Below are 26,851 nucleotides of genomic sequence, written 5' to 3'. Positions count from 1 at the left end.
CAGAGCAAGAACTTGCATAACCAACCAAAATGGCGTTTCAGTAAAACTGAGAGAAGCGCTGATGCCGTCTTCCTCCACCACCAGCGCAACAAAGCATATTCATCTCCTGCGTGCTGGATGCTAATTTACAATTGCTAGCAACGTTTATGTCGTAAATGGTGCTAAGATGGTACCATGCTAAATATTTTTATCAGACGGCGTTCTCAACCTCAAAACAGTGTAAATTGAGATTGTTGTAACTCAAGGACTCCAGCTGAGCAACAAAAATAGAAAGCCAAACATAAGAATGGTTCTTGAATCTATCAATCATCTAGCAAACTGCAACCAGTTATATGTTAATATAACTCTATGACAGAAAGACTGATATGAGCCTACATTAATGTGTAAACACACAGTGCCAGGTTGGGCTATTCATACCATATAATCACCTACCTATGCTACCTATACCAGATACCATATATGAGTGCCTATCTTCTAGGGGTGGGCTGAATGTGGGCTAGATGTGGACCATTCTTATAATGGACTGTTTAGCGTGCCTACCTTCTAGAGGCAGGCTGGCTGTGGACTGGATATAGACCATTCTTATAGTGGGCTGTTTAGAGTGCCTATCTTCTAGAGGTGGGCCTGGTGTAGGTTGGATGTAGACCATTCTTATAATGGGCTGTTTAGAGTGCCTATCTTCTAGAGGTGGGCTGGGTGTAGGTTGGATGTAGACCATTCTTATAGTGGGCTGTTTAGAGTGCCTATCTTCTAGAGGTGGGCCTGGTGTAGGTTGGATGTAGACCATTCTTATAATGGGCTGTTTAGAGTGCCTATCTTCTAGGGGTGGGCTGAATGTGGGCTGGATGTGGACCATTCTTATAATGGACTGTTTAGCGTGCCTACCTTCTAGAGGCGGGCTGGCTGTGGACTGGATATAGACCATTCTTATAGTGGGCTGTTTAGAGTGCCTATCTTCTAGAGGTGGGCCTGGTGTAGGTTGGATGTAGACCATTCTTATAATGGGCTGTTTAGAGTGCCTATCTTCTAGAGGTGGGCTGGGTGTAGGTTGGATGTAGACCATTCTTATAGTGGGCTGTTTAGAGTGCCTATCTTCTAGAGGTGGGCCTGGTGTAGGTTGGATGTAGACCATTCTTATAATGGGCTGTTTAGAGTGCCTATCTTCTAGGGGTGGGCTGAATGTGGGCTGGATGTGGACCATTCTTATAATGGACTGTTTAGCGTGCCTACCTTCTAGAGGCGGGCTGGCTGTGGACTGGATATAGATCATTCTTATAGTGGGCTGTTTAGAGTGCCTATCTTCTAGAGGTGGGCCTGGTGTAGGTTAGATGTAGACCATTCTTATAATGGGCTGTTTAGAGTGCTTATCTTCTAGAGGTGGGCTGGGTGTAGGTTAGATGTAGACCATTCTTATAGTGGGCTGTTTAGAGTGCCTATCTTCTAGAGGTGGTCTGCGTGTAGACTGGATGTGGACTGGATGTGAACTGGACCATTCTTATAACCGGCTACCGGTAGCTTATAAGTAAACAGTAATTTATACCTACTGTCTATTTAGCCATAGTTCATGGAGGCAGCTATTACTTTCATTGGGTTAAACTGGATACCGCCCCTTACAATTACACCTTATCTCTAAAACTTTCAACAATAATTTCAATCTATCCAATTAAACTGAACGTTTTGTTTGACCTTATTCAGTCATATTTTCTAATACATTTTCTCGCAGCAGCACACATCTAAATATTATACAGAGTTACTACTATTAAAATAATAATAATAACCCATTGTATCAATTCAATGTAATACGTACATAATAGCCTATAGGTTATATTAGTCTCTATGTATTAAACTAGACTGTAACAGGCATTGCCTTGCCACAATTCTGCCGTTTAAAGTATTAAATGAAACCGGATATCAGTTTAAAAAAAGTTGTATGTGTTTGCTGCGCATTGATTATATTTTCAATATAATACACAATTTTTTGTCAATAAGCTTCTATAATACTGTATTTTAACATGTTAACATAATTTTGTTGAATTTGCGATCGTTATTTTTGGTGCAAAGTATAACATTGAGGGGACAACTCCAAAAATTTTCAAGTATATAGTATTTGACTTCTGATTTTGTAAAAAAGTTTGTTAGTTGATTAATGTACAGCTATTTACTGTATGTCATTATGTTTTACCTGATATTTAACAATCATGTAGATTGTACATTTACTTCCTGTTAGGGAAGACATGGCAGCAACTCGTAAACCGCTGCCGTTGTAGTCTTTTACTATTACTGTATCATATGTACATAATCGCTTATACAATATACTTATACAATATGCGTAGGCAAAGTGCAAAAGCTTATCTCTTAACTGAATTCTCCTTATCCTCGCTGACTTCCGACCTCTGAGTCATTCCGCAAACCAAACAAGCCCTGTTGTGAGCAACACTTGTTTGCTATACACTCAAACAAATATACTGGCAGCTTAGAAGGCTTCTTTAACTATAAATATTATTTAGATTAATAATTGATGCACTTTGTCATCGATTAACGATAACAAGTGACAAACTCCGAGTTCATGAGTGGGAACACAGTCTTTCTACATAAAATCAACATCGTATTACGCTTGGTGAGCCATATTTGGATCATATTTGGAGCTGGTTGCAACACGCTTGTACAGACTGTCTCATATAAAAAACCTTTAAGCTGTTTGCAGAGAGCAGATTATCATTCCAAACAAACACTATATGTGTTTTGGTAGGTAGTGGTTTATACAACAGCAAAGATACTGGAAAATATAAGCTTTTTGGCTAGATTTAATGCGATGCAGCTACAAAATGGTGGAGTAATTGTTTGTGAAAGCTTTTTATATCTCCAGGTATGTACTCAAGAAGTGTTTTAAAAATGTAACAGCTGAAAAGTACACGAAGCTATTCAATACGCATCAATCATCAATTCACCTACATTGAAATTGATCTCAACAGAACAAAATCTTACATAGTCTGAAGCCAATTGCATTATTTCTCTTACCTAGCAAAACATGATTTTATTGATGATTACCATTACCAATAAAAAGTTGTGCATACATACAACTGGCAGCTAACAGTTTATGCTGATGGCAACAGTTCTGTATACGTAACCTCTAACCGGCATTACAAAACCTTCTCCTCTGAAGGTCCATCTTGTCCAGATATTGAGTATTTCAGGCCGTAATAATACAGGCCGTATAATATAATAATTTACTGTTTTTCTAACAGCGCTAACATCTACCCGTGCATTTAGGTCTGAGTAATATTAGCCTTTGTCTCTCTTTAATAATAGTGAGTTGGGGGCATGTGGATTTTCCTTGTATGTAGGTAGGAGCCACAAAATGTTTCATCACTGTTATTGAGCGGTAAGACTTGGTAGACGCAAGGTTGAGTGATTATGAAAGAAAGATTGGACGTAATTATATGATGAACTAAAAATCATGGAATTGGCATTTCGAACTGACGCAGGCAATAATATACAGATATGGGGGAAGGTGTGAAGATTCAGTGATCATAATAATAAGGTAATAAGCACGCTGCCATGGCAGCGCTACACTACTTGGAAGTACATTTAGTTTGTAGCAATGCCTTCACAAGACCTTACTTATGAATGCCTGATTTTTTGTTCAAAATAAATGTTTGCTTCTGAAAAAAATTTTGCATGAAAAAAAAAAAAAATTTGTAGAAGCAAAAGTTAGGGTTTAAAAGTTGCCTAATTAGACGAAGAGCAGCAATGGTGTAGTGGTTCACACCCTAGACTGTTGGACATGAGGTCAGTGGTTCAAATCCTGCTAGAGGTGTGAGGATTGCTCCATCCTGCGCTAAGGATGACCTTGCGCAGCTTTGACAGAGGCTGATAAAAAACCTCTCAAAAAATGCCATAATCTGAGCAGCTACTCTCAATTTGATCAGTCTTTGTAAGCATTATGGATTGTTGTTTCCTCCTTTTCACCATCAATTGTCTAACATTTTAACAAAATGATTTTAAATCTGACCCAGTTTGAAAGAGAATAACTCAGCAACAGCTATAAGCCCAGAACCTGGACGAACAAGATGAATCATATACATGTGTGACACTTTTTTGGTTTCTTATTTTTAAGAGAATGTCGAGTGACACCCAATTTTTCTAATATCTTGTTTTTCTCGCAGCTGAAATAAGTTATATTGACCTCAAGACTCCTGCCTACCTCATGAGGAGATTAGCCACCGGTGACAGACATCGCAGGTGGCATATCTACTTCTGCATTTTGCAGCTTATAACTGAAGTAGCAAATACACAAATAACAACATGATGATTAGTATGTTCTATTTACTTGAGCAGGGCAACTCTAACCATCTGTATGAATTCTCGGAGATATGCTAATTCTCTCGGCACATGAAACGTTGTTATTTGGATAAATATATAGTTTTATTTGCTTTTTAAAGGCTTAAATATGTGTAGAATGTATCGCTTTTAACATATCGCAGCTGTGCCATGAGATTTTGAAGGATGATATCGTGCTCAGGTGTACGTTTCTGGTGGTATTAGCTATGCACTAGCAGACCTGACAACTGCAACAAGTGCTTGATGTCTGACTACGCATAAACATACATCGCTACATCGTTTCCACTTTTCATCATGAAAAAGAGCTCATCAAGGCAGTCGTGATGACAAGCAAAATAATGTAGTTAATGAAAGAATTTTATACAGTATTATATTATAGTATTATAGAGATGGCACATAGTATTGATGACAACAATAACATTAAGTAGTTTAGAATAAATAGAAATCCCTGTACAATATTATTTACAGTTAAAATTTGTAGGTAAGTTTTCGGTGTAGTCTAAAGAAGGACGTATTCGCTGTTAACCCACGAGTGTGTCTAACGTATCGAGATAATAATTATATCTTATGGTGAATTAAGTACAAAAATAGTTTTTTGACAAAGACTAGTGTGAACAACATCTCTGAATGATTGATTGCCTAGGCCTTAAGACTTGGAAAAAATAAACCAACAAGTTCACACTCAGGAGTTGCTGGCCTTGATCATTGTGCCATCGTTTATAGTTTAACCACCGACGTGGACTACTCGGTGGAGACGACGTGTCTAGGACGGTCTTTTACTCTCATTCGTTTTAATCTTATCGTTACAAAAAATGTCGCGTATCTCTGTAGCACCGGGTGACAGAAAAGGGTAAAAAATGTTTTATTTCTTACGTCACCGACAGCCACAGGTATCGACAATAATATTATCGTAATTTTTCATAGCTACGACTTTATCTGTTTGGTGATAGAGTATGCTCATTCTTTGTAGCTTTTGTGGCACACAACACGGTGCTTTAACCTTATCAGGAAAATAATAGTTTGATACGGACTGTAGGACAGCATGGTTGCTTGTCGTTAATGTACTTGTCAGAGGAAATGGACATTGACCATCGCAATAGTTAGCATTTAGGCCTTCAGGAGCGACAATCCATTTGCCCCAGCCGAGCGCCCTGAAGCTGACATATAATGGCTTTTTTTGACAAAAGTTGTTGGTACGTCTTGTCGCTTCAATAGCTAAATCATCTCCTTGTTCACGCAGACGTCGTCTCCGACGATTTCCGTCATCTTCCCACTCCTCATCACTTTCCTCCGATTCATCATCCTCATCATTATTTTCAGGTCGATCATTGAGCAGACTTCTGCGCTGTCGAAATACAACTGTTGTACACTCTTCCATACTGTTTTCTTGGCTGTCAAATTGCGTTCGGCAGAGTTCACGAAGTTGTTGCTCTCGTCTAACATCTTCATTTAAGAAGTTGTCGACCAAGAAGTCGATACTTGTTCTCTGCTTACGTTTTGACTTGTTGTTCTTCTTCCGTTCTAAAAGAGGATAATCACAATGCACCAAAAATTCCTCATAAGATGTTAACACTAATCAGTGGAAGGTTATGTCTAGCGATTTTTGCAGGCAAAGCAAACGAAGATCTGACAGCGGTGATTACAGAGAATTTCCTAGTGATTACCTTAAAAGATTGAGTATTAATCTTTAAATGTCGAACACCTACCTTAGGATATTGGATATTTGTTTTGAGATATTGAGTGTGTACCTTAAAATATGTCAAGTGCCTACCTTAAGATACCGAGCACCTGCATTGAGTTTTCAAATACCCAACCTTAGGATATCGAGCACCTGCATTGAGTTTTCAAATGCCCAACCTTAGGATATTGAGCACCTGCTTTGAGATATTATGCACCTATCTTGCGGTATCAGACAACCATCGGTAGGTATTATGTAGATATCTTAAATAGTCCAATGCTTACTTTAAGATATCAAATCTATTTTGAGATATGGAGCACCTACCTTGAGATGTCAAATGCCAAATTTATGATATCGAGCATCTGCTTTGAGATATCAAACACCTATTTTGAGATATCTGTCACCTGTCTTGAAGTATTGAAGTACCTTAACATACCAAATGCCTACTTTGAGATATAAACCTACCTTGAGATGTGGAGCACCTACCTTAAGATGTCAAGCACCTGCATTGAGATTTCAAACACCCATCATGAAGTTTTAGGCATATACATGTAGGTGCCTTGAAACACACACAAAGCGCTTACCTTGATCAGTGTAGACTACAAATACAGGTTGCCGGCTCCTGGGATGCTCCCCTCTTTGAATGAAGTCAATATGTGTGCCATTGACATGGCTATCATCTGGGTCTGTAGCACTCACCAAAAATCCTAAGTATGAAATAATAGAGTTACACCATCGTCAAACCGAGTGCTCCACCTGACCAACCCTTGATGTGCTAGCAGGCAGGTGGGCGATCTTGTGTAAAGACCAACGCTGTGAGAAAACTCTGACATGCTGGTTGGCACTAACCACATTACAAAATAAACAATGTCCAAGTTCCAGATGCAAATAAAAAAAATTACACAAGACTTGGCACGTGTAATTAAGGAAAAACAAACCTATGAGAAGAAATATTGTGGTGATGTAGTCCCATGTTTGATTTTACCCAGCAAAATTAAGTGAACGCATATAAAAGTCTCTATGCTTTATAAGACAAGAATTTTAATTGGTTATACACTTAATCTTGTCTTTAATCGTAAACAAAAATTTAATATGAAAACACAATGCTGTTTTTTCTTTAATAATTAAATTGCTGTTGTAAATAATTACAACAAATTTATATGTTATTATTATGACATATTATGTGAAAGTCATGTACCAAAGCGCATAATTCACTTTAATGATTCATATTCTTTTGCGCTATATTTACCTTATCTCTAGTTCTGCGTGACTGACTGGTGCCAGTATTTCTATAATTTTATGATAGACACTGAGTTTTTACCAGAATCGACATGTCACATCGAAATGACTCGTTGCATCTTCCCATAAAATAATGTTGCGTGACCGTCGGCCAGCGAGGCGCTTACCTTTATTTGACGCCGGATTCCTAATCCAATCCTTAACGAGATCTTTGAGATCACCCTTGAATATAATCCATTCAGCTGAATAAGCGCTGACTTGCTGCCTCTGTATGAGTATCGCTCCTGCGCCGATCTTACCGTCTGGAGTATAGAGGTTGTTTTCATCTACCACCTTGTATAATCCAACCTGAACCAAACAACATGCTATAGATTAGATTTGCCAAGTTGGTCTCAATTTTACAATTAACAGCGCTAGTCGAGCATGAGGCAGCAAAATATTCTATGCCAATATAGAGTTTTAACTGCCTAGTAAACCCACCGTGACCGTGTGGGATCCAAGGGCGACTGAACCAGGCCTTATCGCGCGACGTTTGTAAATGTGGAAATAGGCTTCTATGATATCCTCGGTCTCATTCACAGCTGTTGTGTTAAACCAGAATTGCATCCTTCTCTCGGTCTCTGCAATTGAATTATCATAATATGAATGTTATTGCAGCACATAATTACTCATCAGGGTGTCATGGCGTAGCAAGTGCACGCGGCTAATAGCTTTGTTTCCAACAGCTGTTGACTGGGTGTTTATTTTAATTCTCTGTTCCATCTATTCCTTATATATCACTTCTCTTTTGTACAGGGTGCCATAAAAATAACAGGCTCTGCAGATCTCTAACTGCATGCATGCTTACAGCAAAAAACTTCATTTGTAACAACAAATATGATGCTGATAAACAACTGCATACCACTAGATCAGCTGGCATAATAATCCAGCTTAATAACTAACTTCCATGATTTCATTAGAGACAGCTCTCAAGGGGCACCTGCCAAGCTTGCCAATATGAAATCCGATTGGTAACTTCGATTATCTCAGATTTTTTTCCTGTCTAAGATAACCAAAATGAATACTCTCAGATTACCTGGAGATTAGTAATGAGATTTGTTGACAGCTACGAGATTAAGAGCAAATGTTCTGATGTTTGCACTGCGCGAGCACCTGCCTCCACTCGCCACATGTCCCTACTCATTCTCTATTCTCAACTCATTAATCTTTATGTAATGTTTGACAAACAATACTTCACTAAATTGTCTCGCTGCACTTATTATGCAATGCATGAAAACTATATATTTTTGTCTGCATGGTTATGAGTTGTTAAAGTTAGTGTCAGTTAATTAAGTGAACAGAAACCGCTGGCTGTCGCAGCGAGACGCAGGTGTGTCCAGGCTGCTCTCATTCACTGCCAATCTGCGTTCTGATTACAATATTTGCATTGCGTCTGTGGCATTCTAAAATCTTATTTTAGCGTCAAACAGTGAACATCTGAGCAAATGAAGCAGCTAAACGGGAGAATGGTTAGTCAAGCTGACCAAATGCATTCAAGGGGTACCTGCCAACCTTGTCAACACGGCTAATGCATGAATAGCTGTTTAAATCCATCATTAGGAAAGCTATCATAAAAGTTTTACATAGGGAAATTGCTGGACTCAACTGAACCTTGGTTGAACCGTATCATAGCAACAAGGTATGATACGTAGATGCTGCTCTATAGAGATACCATAAAACATTTCTTACACTTCCATGCTGCTGGTGAGGAGATAAGTTTTAACCTTTAACCTTGGCAGCGGTTACTGGATCAGCTACTCAGTGTTAGTTCATGTACTCACTGCATCATCTGGATTAATTACAGCTAAAGAAAAGCTCTGATATTTTTAATACTTAGCGTTGGCTAACAGTGCGGCTACAGGTGAAGTGCACTCACTCACCAGGCAAATAATGGGCAGCTAATCGGTGCTGTAAATAGATGCCACTCACTCCCCTTGTATTTATTTACCATGTTTTCCTAGTTAGAAGCATTCTAAACTATGTATAGTCACTTTATCCAAAATGGTACAGGTGTTCCTTCACCGCCCTTCACTGCCCTTCACCCATTTGTCTGCCTCAATTATCTCTACAGAGCAGGAGTAAATAAGACAAAAACACGTCTCTAACAAAAGACAAGGCTAATGCCTTGCTCGACTATTTGTAGGGCTGATGCTGTTGGCATGGCTTGATGTTGACACTCCACTTGTTGCTTGAAAGAATAGCCTTAACACATTTACGGGGTTAAACTGTTATTTTAAGGAAACTATTATTTGTGTATCTTTATTTTTCTTACTCTAATGGAATGGTGAGTGCCTTATGTGTATCTTTTCTAAAACTTTTCAATTAATGTATCGAGAGAAGAAAATGTCTCACGGACGCTGCAAAGGTATTATTCATACCTGTTAATCGCTTAACGCCCTTTAAAATACATTGAGAAAAATATTGGCAAGGAAGATAACTCTAAAAAACGTTATTTGCGTAATTGTTGCGTATGCAAACCGGAGAGGTGGGTGAGTTTGCATCAAGGTGTCAAATGAATGGACAATTTAACTAATTGTTGGTCAGATGAGAATTGCCGAGTTGCACGTGTTGGAGCGTTCAAGCATCACACGGCCGATTGGCTATTCACAGTGTTTGCATGGCCTTTTAAACACTGGCAACTTTAAGCCAGGTGTTCTCCTATTTACTTTGCGTTACGTGGCCATTTATATTAAGGATATAAGGAATAGATGCACACCACCACTGCATTACATTTACACTAAATTCCCTACCGTCTATACTTTATATAGCGTTAGACGCCACACACATCGCTATTTATTACGAGTCTGTCTGTTCTGAGAAATTTAACAAAGACAAGCGGTGTCATAAAATGGCTGATGTTATGGACGCACACCATTTCTCACTGCACGCATGATGTTTCTCCCGACACGTGCATAACAGCAAAACAGGGCTTTTAAAAACTCGCTAGCAACATATCATTCTAGATAAGATTGTAGTTAATGAGTATTGTAAAACATTCGCAAGCCGTCAGATAAGCCCAAACTTTGTGCTGTTGAACGTAAAGGCGATGCGGTTTTAGCTATGGGATGCAGTGCTACTTACCCCAGTGATCTTGGAAACCTCTTATTAAATCCACATCAAACGGTGTTGACCTTTTTTCACGTCCCGTATCTCTGTCCGCGAGCAACTCGTAGATTTTGTTCATAACGAATGGCACATCAGCTGCTCCGTCCGTGTTGAGCTGTGCCGAGGTGGGAGCTTCTGTACGGAATACATACTGCAAGAGGTTCTGCTTGTATGATTCTCTCTCGGTATCCGTAACTATAGCTTCCTCGCTTTCTCCAGTCAACTCAACACCCCAGGCTTCGGCTCGGCTGTGAAATGTATTTCCTGAAGTGCTGTGAAATGATAAATGGAGGATGGTGAAGAGCAGATAGCAGATGTTGGATACGTGTCCCTTCATATTTCAGCCGTATTTTAGACTTCTACGAGCAGATGCATAATATAGTATGAGCCAAACTGCACTGTAAGCTCGGTGTAAACTGGTAGGGCTTCGATTGGCCATTGTCCAAACTCAATAGCTGATTGGCTGATTTCTTAGCATACTCGAGTACAAAAATGTGTCTACGCTTGTTATTATGAATCAGTCTAACCACGTGTCTAAGGAGTAAATTACACAAAAAGATACAGCTCAAGCATGTAGATAGGTTTTAATTATTTAATTGCCATCAAGGGCTAATTGCCAACTAGAGGGCATAAGACAAGCCACCGAGCCAGTTATATCGCTGATATTAGAGAGTGAGCCGGCTGACTGACCAGCAGACGGTTAGCGCTAATTCTCCTGCCTCCAGATGCCTCCCCTCACACTCGTCATAGAACTATCAGAGAGACAGTGAATTGCCATCATTTTTTACATGCTTATCGTGAACTATTCTAACCAACACACACCCTGGACACTTGCCACAGCTGTCACATACCCTGAGCACTTGCCAATGTTTGTCAAATACATCGAGCAGTGTCTATTACTTATTTATTACTGAGTTAAATAGTAAATATTGGTATAAAAGTAGCACAAAATGAGAAATTATAATTTACTAGCAGCAAGCCCAGCGATGTCTAGAGTTTTGCCCTGTCCAATCAGCTGGCTCGTATGTGGGCGTTTAAGGGGCTGGTTCTCAAGAACCAGACAGAGTTTTGAATCCAAATGTTTGTGAATCTCTGGCAGAAGGTACAGATCAGATGAGTGTAAAGTTTGGATGAAATCGAGCCAAAAATTTGAAAACGCATAGCGTATACGAGGACTAACAGACAAACACACTAAAAGTAAAATTTATTAACATAGATTTTCCAAAACGATCAGAATAATTAAATTATAAACAAAATCATCAATGTTTTAGCCAATGTAAAAGTGATAATCACAAAACCGGAGTAAGACATTCTCATTAATGTTAGAAACAACATACATAAGGCTCGGGAGAAAATTGACAGATTATTGAGTTAACATGGCAAATGTGAGGTTGTTAACATGGCAAATGTAAGGATGTTAACATGGCAAATGTAAGGTTGCTAACATGGCAAATGTAAGGTTGTTAACACGGCAAATGTAAGGTTGTTAACATGGCAAACGTAAGGTTGTTAACACGGCAAATGTAAGGTTGTTAACATGGCAAATGTAAGGTTACTAACCTTGTCCGGTGAGTACTCTGGGTGAAATTTGAAAACCTACTGTCATAGTTAACCAATATTGGTCAAACTAACTTTTTCTGTTCTTTAGGCAACTTGTCTGCCATGATTTTGGATACCAAGAAAACATAGTACGTTAGAGTATGTTTTAAGAAAATGAAACACCTTTTGTAACAACAATTTTGTAACACTTTTTTTATTTAAAAAGGTATTACAAAATTTGATGGCAATAGGCCTATGTATTTTTCAAATAGCCCCATTTTAATAAAATTCTATTGAAAAGGGTCATCTTAGATAGTGTCTGAAATTGGTAACTTTTTGAGCTCATTGCCTAAAGATTTTATTTGTAAACATTTTCAATAGCAGCTCCAAAACAAAAATATAAGCGTACTAGACAAAAGACAGAACAAAATGACTGACAACAAGCAACATGTGACCGAAACAAAAGGATGGCTAAGCAATCACCCCGAGTGCTACTAGACATTTTCACTTGATGCTCAGGTTTTATTGGTAAACCCTATTCATAATTAATGAGTTTTTAACATTAAAATACAGTTTAACTGTATTTTAATCATGTTAAAGACCTAAAGACCTCCAATATTGTATTCCACAAAACTTTGACACCAAGTTCACTCAAGTAAACTAAAGACAAGGCAAAAACACATCACAACTGTTCTGGGTTTTATCTTGTCTAGATCCTTTATTGTACTTACTAGTACGATGGCAGTTTGTGAAGTGCAAGAGATTTTTATGTGTAATAACTATGTGTACAATTGTTCTTAGATATTCTATGGTAACCTTCAGTGTTCAGTTACATTGTCAGTGTACAGAGAATTAGCAATTCCTGCAAAGCAGCATTCGCTGAAATGTCATAGTAGAGTCTATTATTATCTAACCAGTCCTGTACGCTGTGAGAGATTTTCAGGTGTAATAAGTATGTATACAATTATTTTGCAAGGCAGCAAGGTGGTTGAGTGGTGCATTTAGTTAGTAGTTTTCCTGGCTGCTAAGTCTAATTTCTGAGTACGATTCTCATGTGATTCCCATGTGATTCTCATGTAATGTATGATTTTTCCGAACCTCCAAGTGTGGCTTAGGACAGATGGATGGACACAGTTCTTATTATAGCAAAGATTAGCCCTTCTAGTACTCACTGTTACCTAAAGCAGAGCACGAGTTGACCCGTCTCTTCTATCGTCTCTCTGCACCGTTTGAGAGGTAATAAGACATCTACATTGTACTGCTTAGCTGAGTTAGGAAGCCTTGCTGCTGCGGATTTAATGGCACCCACTTATTCCTTTCTTATTATCTTAACATATACGCTTATTTCTCTTGATAAATGAGCTATAAAAACTCCACTTAACCGGTGCACTCGGCAAAGAACCTGTAGAGGCCAAGCAGAAAAACTTTTTCCAAAATTCCCATTATTCTCACTTCAAAGATTTTGCACTTTGGAACAAGAAGTTAGCAAAATGCAACGCCCACCAGGTCCAGGCAGGTGTTGTAAGTTCACACACACCTGAAAGTGCTAAAAAATATGTCACAACAAATGGTGTCAGAAAAATTAAGGTCGATTATTGAATTATCATTGTTACGTAAATCCTATGATGTAACGTCTTACCAATTGGTATTTAACAAACTCCTCTCTGTTAAGGAAATGCCTTCAGAACTCTCACCATATTCAAATGTCAAGCTGTTAGGATTTCTCACACTCAAACTTTTATTTAACACAAAGAGTGCAACATTGTAAGACGATGTGAATCATAACTGATGCTTTTGTGAGCGAGTCAAGTAAGCCCTTTAAACATAGTCTCCTACCACTGCCAAGTAATGCTAAAACAACAATAAGTAATTTAAAAACGGCTTAATTATTTAATTTCCTATTATAAATTTGATCAATACTTTATTGCTATACATTTTTCGGACAAAGATAGACTAGGTTGTTTACAAAATCGACTACTCTTTTTGAAAGCACTTGACATGGAATGAAGATAGAAACTTACAGTATTCCTAGTTTTTGCTAAGAAATGTATATATTATTGAGAATCACCGCGAATTAGAGAAAAACACACTAGCCAACTGCTGACACTCGCTATCTTGAGTCAATGCAGGTGTGACATCTGTCAAAGACAGAGGCAGACGGATAAACCATGAGATCGGTATTTATTCGCTTAATCATCCATGTCATCCCCCTGATTCCTGCAGGACCCTCCAAAGGTATTACTCTACGCGCAACAGGTTTCAGGATCTGCTGTCATTGGTATGAGGTTTTGTAAAGCCTGTAACCATTTTTTTGCAGTTTATACCTAAGTTTTCTACACCAATAGCAAGTGACACGGGATTCCCTGGCGATTATATTAGCTGAGAAGTAAAAACACTTATAATTCACATTAGAGATATAAATTGAATTCAAAGGTGGTGTCACTGTCCGAGCCAGCCTTTCCAAAATCCTGTGGTTGAACATGTGGTTTACCATTGAATGGTCAGGGTTTCCAGCCCTAGCTAGAGAGATGTTTGTAGAGACAAGCTCCGACTCAACATCTTTTCTCAGATCAGGATATAAAGTATGAAATCATTTTGGCAAGATTTAGTCTTTAATGCTCGAAAGTAGCTTGGTTTTGATAGCCAAATGACTGCCAAGCCAGTCATGTCAGTCTTAAATATGTAAAAGGGGATTTCTAAATTTTTTCCAATGAAATAGCATTGCATGATGCATGGAAGTGCTAAGCGAGCAGTCTGCAAAATCATAGAAAAATGGGTTTCTATACTAGCATCAAGTAAGACAATCATGATTTCACCACATTGTGGAATATACAACATTCAATTTCTTAGACCTCATTCATCATGGCACTCAGTGAAAGGGTTTTGCTTAGTCAAATATTTTCTTTTGCATCATTCATGTTTTACATCTCCATATATGTTCACAAGCAGGTTCCATCAGCTACCTGCTAGCATTTCTAACACTAACCGATGTCAACTAGGTTTTAGTCTTACCTGTTCGACCTGTCAAACCTGAGCTGTTAAGTAAGGCATGAGTGACAAATAAACTTGTAAATAAACTCAGCACACGCTATCACCTCTTCTTTTAACATTGTTATAATACTACCATTTATAAGTTCATGCCAAACTTTACATTCCTAGAAAAATATTTTACATTTAATAGCTATACGGAGAAGCCACGTAATGGTTCGTTAATGATTTCTAATGTTTCACTGCATCTCTAACCATAAGTGCTTCTCAGAATGGCTGAAATGTTGACAGCCTGCATGAGGAGAAGCAGAGGCAGCAGAAATACTTCAAGAGTATTGGCCATGTCTAAAGGGTATAGTTTACTACTCATGCTGGGCGTAACAAAGAGAAATGCTGGAGGCTTGTTATTGCACGGGTTCAATTCATTAATCAATTTTAAAAATATTCTGATAAAAAATTGTATAACGCGGGCTACGAGGAATTTTTACACAACAAAAGAAGAAGATGGAGCAGGATATGCTAGACATTGCAGGGAAAAATATTCTTGAACTTCTGTGAGTTTGTTACGTCTCCGGGACCATAATAAAACTATTTCTCTGTTTTGACGAAGTTGCACTATATACTGGTACGAAGCTTCAAAGATTTCTGACATACATCCTGGAATTAATGTGGTTTTCCTAATATTATGAAAATGATTAATATGCTCTCTTTGCAATTCTGGCTAATTTTGAATTCTGGAAATAAGTATTTGTGAAAACCGTAAACTCAGCACTGAATCCACAAATGAATGTTGATGTTTCGATAAATCAAAAACGATTTAGAAATGTGTCATCGGAACTGAAATCTCTTGTAAAGATTGCGATACGAGTTAGCATACAACTTACTTATTTAGACTTGTTCATTGGTAATAAGCGATTCGTTACCTCTGTGACTCGCCAAAAGAATTCAGGATAGAACAGACAAATTTCAATATCTATACATATTAATAAGTCTAGTCATTGTGTCTGTTAGTCTGAGTGAACGCAACGCATTTCCACATTTTTGTCCATTTTCATCCAAGCTTCACAATCATTTGCTCTGTACCTTCGTCCAAGTCGCCAAAAATATTTGGTTCCAAAACTCTCTCTGGTTCCTTTTAAACACCCACCTGCAGGTTATCTGATTGGATAAAAAAAACTTCTGAGCATAGCCAGGTCCACTGTTAGTATCTATTAAAAATAGACATAGTCTTCACCCGAAAATGGTCATGCGTCGTTGTAAGAAATTATAATCATTATTATAGGCAGTGTGTTAGTTATTCGCTGCGAACCACTTAAAGTCTGGGAAGACAGAGTGCCAGTAATTATCATGGTTGTTTCAGAGTAAACAAGCAATATTGAATCCTTAAACAAAAACCATTGCAATTAAACATTAAATACTTATTCATCTCATTAAAATAACTGGTATATACTATTGTATGGTATATATTATTGTATGGTATAGGCCTATATTGTTTATGATTAAGCTCAGAGTGATGACTCATTGATAATTGGCAATAAGTCAATGAGTCAAGTTGTCAATGAGCAGTGTCCTCATCGAGGTCCCCTTTGCTCATCAGGACCAAAAGCCTGGATAATGACACACTGTACGAGAGAAAATTTGACAGTTGGTATGTTCATGTATTGCAGTTCGGTTCGGCCAAGTTTTTGTTGCATATCCATGAAATTATACCAATAGCTGAACTGATGAAAGTTGATTAATTCTCATTCCTTCTTGAAGTGAAATAGCCTTCTGTACTTGAGCACTTATCAGCCTCAGAATGTATTACTACTTCCAACCAGAGTATTGCGGGCTGATCATCACATTTATTAAACAATATTTTAAGTTTCTATTCTCCACCCATTCACTATTAAAGTAGGTAACACTAATACTCGTCTTACTCAGGTAACCAAATCAAGCGCCATAAGTACTATTATAGTACTCATTCTAGGAATGCTATAAAACTGAGTGTTACACAAGTTGACACAAGCCTCAGCCCTGTTTTACTCCTGTTCACCCAAATAAATAAATGTGCCAATAAGGAAAAAACATTAATGGCATACAAACCACAGTTGGGTGTTTTATTTTCATTGTTATCTTAACAAAAGCGTTTTTTTAGGTGCTTTTGCTAAAGACAGTTTTTATATGTTTCTTCAAGCTCAAATTCCTTCTAATTATCCTGAAATTAGCCCAAAACGTTTTTAAACAAACAATAGCATATATGAGCTTATAACCTAAAGACTAATAATACGCAGCGCAGTCTGATCATTACCACATGTATACTCGTAATAGGCAATTGCAGCAAAGGAAACTAAAACCAACAGATGACCTTACACACACGTCACTGATGATATCTCGCATGTACACATATGACTTCAACTCTCCTAGTGCAAACAGTCTGTTTTGTTGTTAGCTGATGTTGCATTACATAAACAATCAACCTCGGGCTTTGCTATTCATTACAATTGTCCTCCCTTTGCTGGAGAGGATCCAAAAATGTTTAGCTAGACGCGTGTGGATGAACATCAAAGAGATGACGCACTTCCAGCCTACACAATACCTTTTGTGAAGAGCAGCTCACTCACGACTACTGTGACGGACTTTGCAAGTCATTTCCTGCTTAGAATGAGATGCGAGAGGTTTTGAGCATTTTTTACACGTCATGAGGTCCTTCTATAGGTCACCTTCCCTACAGAGACCTCTTGTATCTTATGGATGTGGTTTAGTTAGAAATACCAAAGGCAGATCTTATAAGTGGGATTAGAGAGCGATGACTGAATCAAACCATTGAACTGCCACAACCCGTGAGACTGTCATGATATGAAATTCTTTGGGGTGCAACAAAAGTTTATTGTTTGGTTACAGCTAATGTGTGAGTCAGCTCTGGAAATGGGCAACGAAATAAGCCTAGAGCAACCATAGTTTCGTCACAAAGGTTTTTAACTAGTCGATGTACTTGGAGATCTGAATCGTTAACCAGCTTTTTTTATTTTTTTTTAATTCTCTGTTCGATCTTTGTGCGGTCTCTGTGGATTTCTGATTGAGTTTGCTGCATCAGCCTGTTACTCCAGTAAGTTAAAGGTATGATATTCTAATTAATAGCTGTTATGGGTGCACGAGGTTGACTGAGGCGAGGCATTTTAAAAGTTACATTAAATTGGTTAAATTACATTCCAGCAAGGAGTGAAACAGATGAAATTAAACTCTCTCACTTTAGTAAAACCAAACCACTGTTCATCATCTTTTGAGAAGGAAGAGACAGGGAAGGAGCTGAAGTAAACCATGTTTAAGAAAAAAAACAGGCATGAGAAAGCTCTTACATGAAGATGAGCTGCTGCAGAGATGGGAAGTGAGAATGGAGGTGAGACGATGGTAGAAGTAGTTACAACAAGATGACGGAAGCAGCAGAATAACGACAGAGGCAGCAACTGTAGACAGCTGATGCTATGCCAAGTTTTGTGTAAGTGGGTGGTGCAATGTCTCAGCTTCTTTTCAGAGAATAAAAGAATGCATAGAGGTTCTCACATCTGTGTGTCTAAAATAAACCCTCTCTCTCCACAGTAAGGGTTTAATATTTTGCTAAGAATAAACGAAATTGGTGCTAGTTACAAAGCTATGTACGCGCCTAACTTATATTTGCCTGAAGAGATTCTTGGAACTCTACTAGCCTAGTAAGAGGCAGTGAGTTTAATATGTTCTAAAGGAAGTAGAGCATGGCACAATACTCCACATCTGCTGATATGTATGACTTGTCATGAGTGTGATTTATTTGGAGTGGAAGATGCCTCAGCTTGAACAAAAAGGTGTAAAAAATGGATTATTTTAGAGAATATGCATCAACTATGGTTACCAAAGTTGCGTGAAAATAACTTAAAAATGAAGAACTGCTTAGAATGGTTAAAAGATTAATATTTTTAATGCTATGCAGTATTTTTTATTTGCACTGCTACTCTTCTTGAAAATAATTCTTATTTTAGTAATATACAAACAACCATTTCAGCTTACAATACTCATATATTTTAACCGGACATAATTAGCTATATTGCTGTTTTCACATGTTTTCAGTTTTACATTGTATATGTTACTATTTTATATTTAACTTTATGTTAATGTAAGGACATTTGAGTCGAGCATCTTCAAAAGAATTGCCATAAGATTTTCATCAGCCACCATAGAAACTTGGTTATAGACGTTCTAGTGCAGCTTCTGCACCGAATGAGCTAGGAAGGGCCATCCTAATAATGCCCGTCACTTGGGCAAACATTGGCCTTCAGTATTTGTTGATTTGCCTCATGCTTTTATAGCCTTGAGATCTCTCTATGGATAGTATCTCTCTATGAATAGTATCTCTCTATGGATAGTATCTCTCTATGGATAGTATCTCTCTATGGATAGTATCTCTCTATGGATAGTATCTCTCTATGATGGTGTCTGCTCTATGGATGGTGTCTGCTCTCGCACAACTAGAGATACTTAATAACTACATAGTTACAAGTGTGAAGCACACAAGAGAGGCTAGTAGGAAATATACACCATCGTTGTCATAATATAATCAAATCTGATATAACATGATGCAAGAAAATACAATATAGCGTAATACAATAGAGCATAAATTTGTATAGCGCAATGTATTATAATATGGCATAGTATAGCATAAGATGGCAAAATAAAACATATCGCAAGTATAGCGTATGTAATATTTATGTATAACATATTCTATGCCAGTATATGTTCATGATAAGTTACTTTACTGCTGGATTATTTATGTTTAGAGAGCTAATATCACTCAGATCTTCTACATAATTTTATAGACAACCACATTAGATATACATATACATCAAAAATGCTTGATTTCTCTGCTTATCTTGGATCTATACCTGAGATACCATTGTTTACTGCTGATATTTGACTGACACCTTAGTCTGGACACGAGGTGAGAGATGCACTCACCTAATCATTCCTAGAGACAATTCCCACTAACTATATAGCATGAAACTGATGGGTTCCCTACATAGACTGATCACCAATAGACAAGATGGTGACATTGACAGAAGATATACATGTACTAAACTTATCAACCTGTACTGTTGAACCTGCTGACATGTACTGTTAAATCTACTGCCCTGTACTGTTAAAACTACTGCCCTGTACTGTTTAACCTACTGACCTGTACTGTTAAACCTGCTGACATGTACCGTTAAACCTACTGACCTGTACTGTTAAACCTACTGACCTGTACTGTTAAACCTACTGGCCTGTACTGTTAAACCTACTGACCTGTACTGTTAAACCTACTGACCTGTACAGTTAAACCTACTGGCCTGTACTGTTAAACTTACTGACCTCTCCTGTTAAACCTACTGGCCTGTACTGTTAAACCTACTGACCTCTACTATTAAACCTACTGACCTGTACTGCTAAACCTGCCAACCTGTACTGTTAAACCTACCGACCTTTACTGTTAAACCTACTAACCTCTACTGTTAAACCTACTGGCCTGTACTATTAAACTTACTGACCTCTACTGTTAAACCTACTGACCTGTACTGTTCAACCTACTAACCTCTACTATTAAACCTACTGACCTGTACTGTTAAACCTCCCGACCTGTACTGTTAAACCTGCCGACCTGTACTGTTAAACCTACCGACCTCTACTGTTAAACCTACTGACCTGCTTTGGAAAACTCATACCAACCTGTACTGATCAACAGAGCTACTTGGTAAACGGTTAAAAATTAACATTTTAAAACCGGTGGGACTACTACTCATACCCTTGCGGGAATTCGTGTGTTAGTATGTCATCTCCAACCAATCTTTTAGCTGTGAATTTAAGCTGTGACTCTATTTAATAGCACGTTTTAGAGTCCTTCTTCAAACAACTATGACTCTCAGGCCATCAGCAAATTTTTAGACACCAAGCGATCATCAGTTTGCAGTGTTTGCCTATAAACATCATGGCCGAAGACCTAGTAAACTAAAACACCTCATGGTGACTGGAAGGGCATCGAACCTTAAATTGCCCCCTGAAACTGGGCATATCTCCAGTCGTCAAGGTTTTCTTGTCTCTGGGCTCAGCTATGTCAAGCTAAGATCACAGAGACATTGTTGTTGCGCAAAAATCCTCTTAAAAACATGCACAGCTTTTGCTAGTAGTAGGCTAGGCAAACACGATACCCGATCTTCGAGGGATGGCTGATGTTGGATCGTTGTGACAATATTGTCATTACAATGCTTACTTACAACTGCTAGTCTTGCAGGTAAGTCATATCTACTATCTAAGATTATAGGCATAAATGAGCGCCCACACACTTGCTTTTTTAAACTAGTTGCTTGAAACTAGTAACATTAGTTAGACCATCAAGGCAGCATGAGAATCGAGCTAGTTGATTGGCTGACACTACACTCCACCTCCTAACAACTATAACTACGTAACTGTGATGTAAATATATGTATCTCCCAATCCCTAGCAGTGCGGATGGCAGTTAAGCGAGTGATGACGTCCTTTAAATTACTGAGATTGGCCTGCAGGTGATAACATGTTTGCGCTCCGTGGTACATATTTTGAAAATGCTCCAGCTGCATCGAGATTTTTGAATATAACGTATAGATAAGGAGACGGAGCTTATAGCTGCTTAGTTGTAATAGTTACAATTGGTACAATGCAAACAGAGAAAGTCACGAAATGTACAGGTGCACAAAATCCAATGTTTGCAAACATCTTGAAGGACACCTTGCGACCCTCACTCATAATTACTCGCACCGAACAGTTTACAGTAAGAAATTGAAAGATAACAACGATCAAATCTAGAAACTAGAGTAGGGTACATCTGGCAAAATGTAAGACGGTATGTTAAGCCTTAGCAAACAAAATCTCCGATAAATGGCTATATGATCAGTTTGTGTGCGGAATATCACACTTTTATTTGCTAAAGGTAATTAATGCCTGACCATTTCCTCCACCTACCATAATAATTCAGCCGTGAAACTATATGTAAGTTATTTGAGAACTTCTGCGATGCTCAGTCACATGACTTCAGAGTCTACCATCTCGATGAGCTGCCAGTCCGCGGTGAATTTGTATCACATGAATACAAACAAGCCCGTGTAGTCTGCAGCAGAGGCATGTCAAAACTACACTAAAATCATACAGTATTTACAAACATATTTAAACAGTATTGTATTTTTAGTGGTTTCTTCGTTTAGATAAAATGATATAATTTAGTGTTAAGAGAAAGGAAACAAACAGTATTGAGTGTATTGCATGCGGATATTTGTAATCACCCCACAGTTAGACTGTCGAATAATAATAACAAAGGACACCTGCACCACCTGTACGGGTCTGTAGGTACATCCTGCACCATGTGTGCGAGTCTGTAGGTACATCCTGCACCATGTGTGCGAGTCTGTAGGTACATCCTGCACCATGTGTGCGAGTCTGTAGGTACATCCTGCACCATGTGTGCGAGTCTGTAGGTACATCCTGCACCATGTGTGCGAGTCTACAGGTACATCCTGCACCATGTGTGCGAGTCTGTTGGTACATCCTGCACCATGTGTGCGAGTCTGTAGGTACATCCTGCACCATGTGTGCGAGTCTACAGGTACATCATGCACCATGTGTGCGAGTCTGTAGGTACATCCTGCACCATGTGTGCGAGTCTGTAGGTACATCCTGCACCATGTGGACGAGTCTGTTGGTACATCCTGCACCATGTGTGCGAGTCTACAGGTACATCATGCACCATGCCTACGAGTTTGCAGGTACATCCTGCACCATGTGTACGAGCCTGTAGGTACATCCAAGAACCAGAGTTGTTGACTATTGCAAGCTTATTTAGGACTAGCTAATTGCTTGAATGAATACTTGCAGCTTTTGACCATGTTTAAAATTCTATGCGTAGTTTATACATCGAGAGGAGATAAACCCTGTATATTTCAAAGAATGATAGGCTTTTGTAAAATACCCGATTTGAAAAAGAGTTGAAGGTTTGTGATGGCAGTAGCTAAAGCAAGGGAAGATGATTCTTAGATAAAAACCAACTCTTCATAATAACAGTGAGTTTTGTAGACAGTAAAACAACAGAACCAAGCGTCGTGCTTATGTAAGATTATCATCTTCAACTCTATTAACTTCATCTCTTATTTTTTTAACGTGTTTGGAAGATTTTTGTTTATTTGCTTGCTTCAAAAAAGGTCAATTAATTTTTTTTGAATAAACTGGCATATATAACAAATAAAAGGATATGACGCACGCTATACACTATATAACAACATATAACACTTAACAAAATATCATACATGTTATTTATCATATAACAACAAGTAACACACAACAAGATATTATTCATGTTATATACCATATAACAACATATAACAGACAACAACATGTAACGCACATGTTACAGGGATGAACAAATGCTGTATTTATGAAAAGGAACATTCACTTTCTCTGCATGTCTGTACTGTGCATAGCTTGACAAGTTTACACAGCTGTAAATGGCAACTATCCCCTCCAAAACATCTGATCTGTTGTAAAAGGTACAAGGTTATTTATTGATTTAAGGCCTCACACAGACTCTAGTCTGTGGCTACATGTCATACACATAGTACATGACATTATTCTAGAACTAGCATTGTTTGCAGAAATAGTATAATAAGTTCTATAGGGGTGAATTAAACAAATAATAACCTTGATCATACATAGAATCTTTCTGCGTGTTAACTTCCTGAAATCAGCCTCTTTGAGTTACAAACAGCTATCATAAAAAGTGCAGTATGACAGAACGTGGTAACAAATCGAGATCAGATGCCAGACTACAAATGTACTTGATCTACCCTTCATCCGATCACAGTAAAATGTTTACAATATTGCAACTGTGTAAATGCATGTATATTAATATGCGCCGCACACATGACAAGAGAAGAGGAAACAACTACAAAATTTTTACCAATAAGTTCTTTCCGCTGCATTAGTTACATGTCTTCTAGCTAGTGAAGCCGTAGACAACATAAGGAATCCAAAAGCATAGGATAACTAACTGGCATAACTAAACAACAAAGATCTTATAGCCCGAAGTCCTAGAATTTGGTAACACCGTTTCAGAGCGTTATTAAAGGATTTACTAGCAAATTAATAAAATTTCCATATTTGATTAAACGAGTTAAATGAGCTAGCATAAAAATGTTGTAAGTGTAACGGCTATGACGATGTTCGTGCATTGGCTGACCAATGTTACCATAAAAGCTGGCTATATAGGCGAACACTGCCCAAGGTGAGAACCCTCTGGACCAAAAGAAAAAAATCGATAGCATTACAATCATAATACTGGCAGTTGTGCAGCATGTTTGAGAGTTCTGTTTGGAGAAGTTCTCAAGAAAATTGACATTCTACTGATTCAAGTTGACACACTTTTGACATCTTCATTCCCATCTTCTTTAGAATACACGCTGCAGTTTCATGTAGAACTGAGCATCTTCTATACAGTAGGGTGAATCATGTTGACATTTGGAACAACACTAGTCAAAGTCTTGATGACATCACAGCAATGAATTACTATCAACTATGAAGCAAAGTAACTATTTTATCTTACAAATTGACACATGTTGTTCACATATTTTTCCACAAAGCGTTTACAGAAGCAGGGACCTTTTTTTTGCCATTCTCCTCACTCCCTTACATGTTGACTAAACATGCAGATCCGTGCGATTTGAAAAAGTTTTTAATAAACCAACAAATCAAAGTGTCATAGTCATTCTACTCATTCATTACCTTTTTATGGAAAATTGAAAATTTTAAATGTTGGGCATGACGAGCAATAAGCACTGGTATATACTAGGGATGCTGTCTATATGCTTGCTCAGGTAAAGGTTTTCAATGAAAGCGTATGCAAATTAGCATATGCACTACTTCACATACATGCTAAGTGGAGTTTATACGAGAAAATAAGTTATTTGTTTCTCATATGTTTTTGCAAACTGGTGAATAAAATAGAAAGCTATGTGATCGTAATGCAATTCTGACATAAAAAAGGCATCTTGCACGCTACAGAAATTGGCGCAGAAATGCCTGTGTATAGCACTTTCTGGACAGAGATTATGTCAGAAATTATGAGACAATACAGATATTAACTTGATAAAATTTAATGTTCAAAATGTTGATGATAACGCTGAATTACTAGAATATAAGTTTGTGTGAAGTCATGAAAATATTAAAAGAAAGATTAAAGGTTTCTTCTACCTCCGGTAGAAACATAGAAAGAAGCGTTAACGAGAAAAGAGCGAAAAGTTAAAAGAGAGAAAAGTTAATGCAAAGCATACAATAATGATCTCATCTGCAGTATGCTCATTGACTGACCTCCAGTGATACTTTTGTTTGTCAATGAGACCATCTGCATAAAAGCTGGGACATACTTAAAATATAACTCGTACACAAACTCTATAATTGAGATGCCTAGATATAATTTCTAAAGCTTGCAATAAAGTTCCATTGTTAAATTTATTATTAATTGCTATAACTCTATAAGGCGTTGCAATTTAAAAAAAAATTCAATTACTGAAAAACAGAAAGTGCAGCAAAGGTACCTGCCAAGCTGTACATCTATGTGTATGGAACAATACCTGCCCACCCATCTATCTGTACAGCGCAATGCCAACCCTACCATCTATTTGTACAATGCAATACCTGCCCTACCACCTATTTGTACAGTGTAATGCCAACCCTATCATCTATTTTTACAATGCAATACCAGACCTACCATCTTTTAGTACAGCGAAATACCTGCCCTGACATCTACATGTACAGTGCAATACCAACTCTACCACCTATTTGGACAGCACAATACCTGCCCAGCCATCTGTTCGTACAGAGTTCGGAATGTTACAGAAGTAACATTTCCCCAAATGCTTTATGAATATCTAGGAAACAAGGATTTAGTGATAAGGTCCCTCAAGGTCATGAGATAGAGTTGACTGAGAGATTCTGACCTTTGTTGGAATTGTAAAAAAAACTGTGACTTGAAAACTTAAAAATACAGAGATAATAGAATTACAAAGTAGTTGTACATTTGAGCTAATACAAAAGCTATATTTTTTGTTGTTTTTAACCAATGTAACTCAACGATGAACCGATTTATTTGTGAGTAACCATTGGTAAACTGTATGTATACCTCACCAAGTCGAAACCGTGTATATTAATACAAATAAGAAAATGTTGCAGTATAGCAGTGCTACATTGGTTGAAAGATAAATCATGTAATATTTGGCAGAGTAACACAACATCTGTTCGCTATCACTGCACAAATACTCACAGAGTAGTAACTCCTTTGGAACAAACACCAAAAATGCTTTTTTATAACAATAATGGTTTGCATTTAACTTAATGTTGACATAAAATCAACTAAACTCCTTTTTTAAATATGACAAGTTGTGAAAACTCTGGATTCGTTTGAAAACAAAGAAATATGGTTTGTTAAGATCGACTCACTGACCATAGACATAAAATCACAGTTTTCCGTTATAGACACAGTCAATTTTAGAAGCCTTTGTTTATAAAGGAATGTCAGTCCCCATGGGTCTACTACTAGGAAGAGAGATAAATATAGAAAGGTTTATTTCCTTTCACGCTGTTATCTCACAAATCTCCATCTCTGGGACAGTCGCCAACTCTTGCAAGTCATGAAGATGTCAATGCTTACGCAGCTGATAGTAACAATTTTCACCATCAGGTAACGCCAGGTCAGCCACTGCTTATTCCACTAATTGAGGCTGCAATGGCTATCTTTCAGTTTGTCTATTTCTCTATGCCGTATTTCTTCCTGAAAGCTTCAACTATCAACTCTGCTGCAATTTTTTTGACAACCACCTTGCTTTCATAAGATCACAATTTCCACCAAACAGAACCCAC

General features: G+C 37.9%; 2 protein-coding genes across 4 annotated transcripts in view; one reads left to right on the top strand and one right to left on the bottom strand.

The window, feature by feature from the left end:
- Positions 1-26,851, top strand: part of LOC137406529 (syntaxin-7-like) — a 383,065-nt gene that overhangs the window by 274,834 nt on the left and 81,380 nt on the right. The window lies entirely within an intron of this gene.
- LOC137404469 (protein dbl-1-like) lies at positions 4,715-10,739 on the bottom strand. Its single transcript, XM_068090684.1, has 5 exons — positions 10,379-10,739; positions 7,739-7,878; positions 7,426-7,606; positions 6,604-6,726; positions 4,715-5,862 (listed from the first exon to the last, which is right to left on the bottom strand). Exons 1-5 carry the CDS (start codon positions 10,737-10,739, stop codon positions 5,216-5,218), a joined length of 1,452 nt encoding a protein of 483 aa, XP_067946785.1. The 3' UTR covers positions 4,715-5,215.

Source organism: Watersipora subatra, chromosome 1 (assembly GCF_963576615.1).
Source record: "Watersipora subatra chromosome 1, tzWatSuba1.1, whole genome shotgun sequence".
Taxonomy (NCBI): domain Eukaryota; kingdom Metazoa; phylum Bryozoa; class Gymnolaemata; order Cheilostomatida; family Watersiporidae; genus Watersipora; species Watersipora subatra.
Note: the sequence above shows the minus strand (reverse complement) of the source record. Positions and strands in the feature narration are given on the sequence as shown.

Excerpts from the sequence above, each read along its gene's own strand:
- LOC137404469 (XM_068090684.1), bottom strand. The coding sequence starts at position 10,739 with ATGAAGGGACACGTATCCAACATCTGCTATCTGCTCTTCACCATCCTC. Across the intron at positions 7,879-10,378 it reads AGGTTTCCAAGATCACTGGG|AGACCGAGAGAAGGATGCAA; the intron begins GTAAGTAGCACT and ends ATTCAATTGCAG. Across the intron at positions 7,607-7,738 it reads TTGGATCCCACACGGTCACG|GTTGGATTATACAAGGTGGT; the intron begins GTGGGTTTACTA and ends TGTTTGGTTCAG.